Source organism: Hakea prostrata, chromosome 9, assembly GCF_041222555.1.
Source record: "Hakea prostrata isolate BN-2017 chromosome 9, UWA_Hpros_2, whole genome shotgun sequence".
In the NCBI taxonomy this organism is placed as follows: domain Eukaryota; kingdom Viridiplantae; phylum Streptophyta; class Magnoliopsida; order Proteales; family Proteaceae; genus Hakea; species Hakea prostrata.
The window spans coordinates 56313400-56318354 of record NC_142608.1 but is presented as its reverse complement, the minus strand read 5'-3'; the positions used below and the strand labels follow the sequence as shown (position 1 = coordinate 56318354).

Below are 4955 nucleotides of genomic sequence, written 5' to 3'. Positions count from 1 at the left end.
CAGAGCATAACCGACACCACCTTTGTCACTTCCTTTACACCAAGACACGTCTGAATTCAACTTTAATTTACCTTGAGGCGGAGGTTCCCATTTTTGTTGATTTTCATCAGGTTGAGCATTATTTAGCACTTCCTCACCTCCTGTTGTCTTGATTACCTCAAATTCAGAATGTTCTTTTTGAGCTGCCTCAATAATTTCTTTTGGGGTAGTTTGTTTTCTCCCAAAAATCCTGTTATTTCTTGCAATCCAAAGGTGCCAAACAATGAAGGAACATAGGTTGAGTATCGATTTGCTTACCTCCTTTCCAATCTCTTTTACAGCAGACCAACTTTTGATCCATTCTGTTAGTAATGGTGTTTCCTCAGGTGGAATGTATGTAAGTGAGCTACCAAACCATACTTGCTTTGCAATCGGACACTCAAAAATAATGTGATCCATAGTTTCCAGACTGCACCCACAGTATGAACATGAAGGATCAATTTGAATCTGCCTTCTAACCAGCTCTTCACCCGTTGCTACCCCCCGTGCACATGCTCTCCATAGGAAATTTCGAATCTTTGGAAGTGTCTGGCAGCTCCAAATATTTTTCCATACAACATCTTCAACTTGTCTTCGATTTCTAGATGTGCTCGGTTGGTTTTCTAGCTTTTCCTCCTCAAGATTTTTTAATAGATGATATGCGGATTTACAAGAGAAAAGCCCATTCTTTGCTGCCCCCCACACCAACTGGTCATCTCGATGGAATATGCTCAGCTGAATTCCTTGAATTGTTGTACTTTCCTCTGGAGAAAAGAGTGAGTTGAGTAGTTCGAGCTTCCAACATCTATGATCTTGATCAATCAGTTCTGAGACACGTTCAATTGAACACCCTGATGGCCGCTTGATCTCCAAAGAAACTCTCCTCCCTTCCACTGGAATCCATGGATTTTCCCACACCTTTATATTGACCCCATCTCCCACTCTCCATCTAAGTCCTTTTAAAAGCATATTCCTTGCTTGGATAATCCCTCTCCACGCCCATGAAGGGTTTCCCCCCAACCGTGCAGATAAAAAATCCGAGTTTGGATAGTAAATCCCTTTCATCAACTTAGACCAGTAAGAATCCGGAGTCTGAAAAAGTTTCCAAGCCAGTTTCATCAAAAATGCCATGTTCTGTAATTTCGAGTCTCTGAATCCCAAACCCCCTTTCTCCTTGGATTTGCTAAGTCTCTCCCAGCTTACCCAATGAAGTTTATTCTTTCCTTCCTTTTCTCCCCAAAAAAAATTTGTAGCCTTTTGGCGAGCTTTCTTATGAAATGAAGAAGGTAATAGAAAGTGTGATCCAACATAGTTTGGAAGAGCAAATGCTACTGATTTTAACAACACCTCCTTACCAGCTTGACTTAAAAGCTTACCCTTCCAGCCTTGAATCTTGTGGGATAGATTATCCTGAATAAACTGAAAGGACTGTGCTTTGTCACTCCCAATGCTTATGGGAAGGCCCAAATATTTTGAAGGGGGAGAACTATAATTTATCTTGAGCACACGGGAAAACCATCTCTTTAAACGGGAATGGGTATTGGCACTAAACATCAAAGATGATTTTGATAAATTCACCGACTGCCCACTCGCCGCACAGAATTTTTCCAAACAGTCTTTCAAATTGAATATTGCATCAAGATTCAACTTGGAGAACAGAAGGCAATCATCAGCAAATAGTAGATGAGTTAGGGCCATACCTCTATTGCGGATTTTCATCCCCTCAATCTGACCAGTATGCTCAGACTCTCGAATAATAGCAGATAGAGCTTGGGTGCAAAGAATGAAAATGAAAGGGGAAATAGGATCTCCTTGTCGCACCCCCCTCGATGGCTTGAGATACCCTTCCACACACCCATTAATCAGGAAACGGTATGATGTAGTTGAGATACACTCCATGGTCAAATTCACCCACTGCTCAGAAAATCCCATTCGAGAGAGCACCATCTCTATAAATTTCCATTCCAAACGATCATACGCTTTCTGCATATCAAGCTTCAAGCCGATGAACCGTTGTTTACCTTTCTTTTTGTTCCGTAGAAAGTGGAAAGCTTCATGAGCGGATAATACATTATCAGATATGGATCTGGAAGGGACGAAAGCTGACTGTGATGGGGAGATCAGTGGCTCTAGAAATTTCTTAAGTCTCTCAGCCATAATTTTTGTGATCACTTTGAAGGCCACTCCGCATAAACTGATCGGGCGAAAGTGTTCAACTTTTTCTGGATGTTTTATCTTAGGAACAAGACAAACATAAGTCTCATTCATTGCAGGGCTCACTTTTCTAGAGCTGAACACATCTCTAACAAATTTGCAAAGATCAGCTTCAATGATGTTCCAAAACCTCTGGAAAAACCCTCGGGGGAATCCATCGGGCCTGGGGATTTTGAAGGCTTCATCGCAAATAAAGCTTTTTTTATCTCAGTGGTTTCTGGAGATTTCATTAATTCCTCATTTGTATCTGCCGAAATCATAGGATGGATGCATTGTAGTGTCTGTTCTAATGCTTGTTCATCCACGCCTTCTGAAGAGAAAGCTTTCATGTAGTGATTAAGCACTTCATTTGTGATTTCCTCCTCAGAGGTTGTCCACCCCCCGTCCTCTTTGCACAACCTGAATATTCTATTTGAGCTTCTTCTTTGGAGTGTAGTTTGGTGGAAGAAACTAGTATTCATGTCACCCGCTTGGAGCCATTGTACACGTGACTTTTGCTGCCACAGAATCTCTTCTCGAGCCAATTGTTCATCAAGGGCAATAGCAATTTCTTCTCTTCTTCTGTCAACCCAATCAGAGGGAGTAATGCTATTTAGGACATCCAGTTCAGAAATAAGGCCTGCAATATTCTTTTCAACTCTTCCAAAGGTATCATTGTTCCACTGCCTCAGAATATCCTGACAGTTTTCCTGTTTAATTTCCACAACCTTTGCAGGTGCATCGTGAATTTGTTTCTCCCAAGCTTCATGTACTTTTTCCTTACATGTTGGATGTCGAAGCCACATGTTTTCAAATCGGAATGGCCTTTTTCCAGCCTTTACAGCACCAACAGAGTCAATAAGCAAAGGCAAATGATCTGACCCAATAGCTGATCTAATAACCACAGTAGCATTCTCATGATTGGCACGCCATTCTGGATTAGCAAAAGCACGATCGAGCCTACTTCTTATCAAGTTACCACCCCTTCTATTATTTCTCCAAGTAAAGACAGGTCCCTTCGCCCCCAAATCCATCAAAGAACAATCATCTATAAGTTCCCTGAACTGTCTGACATCTCTTGCTCCTATTGTATTCCCCCTTCCTTTTTCCTGCCATGAAAGAATAGCATTAAAATCACCGGCACATACCCATTGTTCTTGTCTTTGAGACCCTAACGCCCTGATTTTATCCCAAACAAAATGCCTTTGATGTCTTATAGGGTGACCATATATCCCTGTGAACAGGAATTTCTCTCCATTTTGACCCTCTAAATGACAATCAATTAAATCTTTATCTGCTGTGAGAATGTTGATTTCAATCCTCTGATTCCAAAGCAAACAAAGACCACCTGAGTGACCCCTTGAATCCACTGCAAAAGATTTATGCATTCCCAATTTCCTTCGAATTGATTCCACCTTTATTGCTGAACATTTTGTTTCAATCAAAAATATAATATCCAATTTTTGAGATTTCAGGAGTTCCTTCAAAGAACGAACAGTCACTGCACTCCCTAATCCTTGACAATTCCACGTCAAGATCTTCATTGTGAGCCGAGGTGATGAATTCCAGAAGTGCCACAAGACCCACTGCAGAAAGTTCGACAAACAAAACACAACCTACTGCCAGACGAGAAAAACACGGCCAATAAGCCGGACAAGAAAACACAGCCAATAAGCCGGACAGGAACCACGGCCAATAAGCCGGACGAAAACACGGTCAATAAACCGGACAAAACCACAGCCAAAAGCCGGATTAAAACACGGTAATAAGCCGGACAAGAGAAACAGCAGAATGCTGGAGCTATCACAAAGACAGAGGAAGCCTAGAAAAATCGATTGAAGTACATATGTATTGGGGACTTTTAACAAACAGATAGCATGCAGAAATATTGACTTACTTGAGAACTGATTCTGATGTGGATCTAAGGAAGCAGTAATGCAAGACAGGATTCATCCCCAATCCCGTTGAAGCATCAGCAACCCAGCCATCTCATTCAGCAACCCAGCATCCAGTTTCTCAGACTATCTCCCGATCGGTCATTTAGAGGAGCAGGACACAGAAATTTCACATAAACGTGGATTCTTTGATTTTGGAGATGGTAAAGTACTGATTCACCGTTGAGTATTTGCAGATCTGAAACTAATTAAGTGTAAAGATTCGGCCCCCGGCCGCGGGGGGGGGGGGGGCGGGGGGGGGGGGGGTTATAGGGGAGTGAAGAGGGGGGGGGGTGTTTTTTTTTTTGGGGGGGGGGGGGGGGGGGGGGGGGGGGGGGGGTGTGGTTGGTGGGGTGGGTGGGTGTTTTTTTTTTTTTTTTTTTTTTTTTTTTTTTTTTTTTTTTTTTTTTTTTTTTTTGGGTTTTTTTTTTTGGTTTTTGCTGGGTTTGGGTTTGTTTTTTTTTTTTTTTTTTTTTTTTTTTTTTTTTTTTTTTTTTTTTTTTTTTTTTTTTTTTTTTTTTTTTTTTTTTTTTTGTTTTTTTAAAATATAAACTTTCTTTTTCCCCCCTCCTCCCCCGGGCTGGCCGCCCCCCAGGGAGGGAGGGAAGGAAAAAATAATAATAATTATAATAATAATAAATGTGCGAGTATGGATACCTACTTTCATTGATTTTCCATGCGATGAACCATTAAGCGAGACATCGTGGGCCGTCAGATCAGAATCTTGGTTGAAATTTTAATCTCCACAGCTGAGAAATGAGTGATTGAGATCGAAAGTTCGATCGACATACACTATCTGACAGCTTAAAA

General features: G+C 41.3%; 1 protein-coding gene across 1 annotated transcript; it reads right to left on the bottom strand.

The window, feature by feature from the left end:
- Window positions 1-2294: 2294 nt before the first annotated feature.
- On the bottom strand, window positions 2295-3245 carry LOC149005643 (uncharacterized). Its single transcript, XM_089135967.1, has one exon. The coding sequence runs from the start codon at window positions 3243-3245 to the stop codon at window positions 2295-2297; it is 951 nt and encodes a 316-aa protein (XP_088992093.1).
- Window positions 3246-4955: the final 1710 nt, after the last annotated feature.

Excerpts from the sequence above, each read along its gene's own strand:
- LOC149005643 (XM_089135967.1), bottom strand. The coding sequence starts at position 3,245 with ATGGATTTGGGGGCGAAGGGACCTGTCTTTACTTGGAGAAATAATAGA.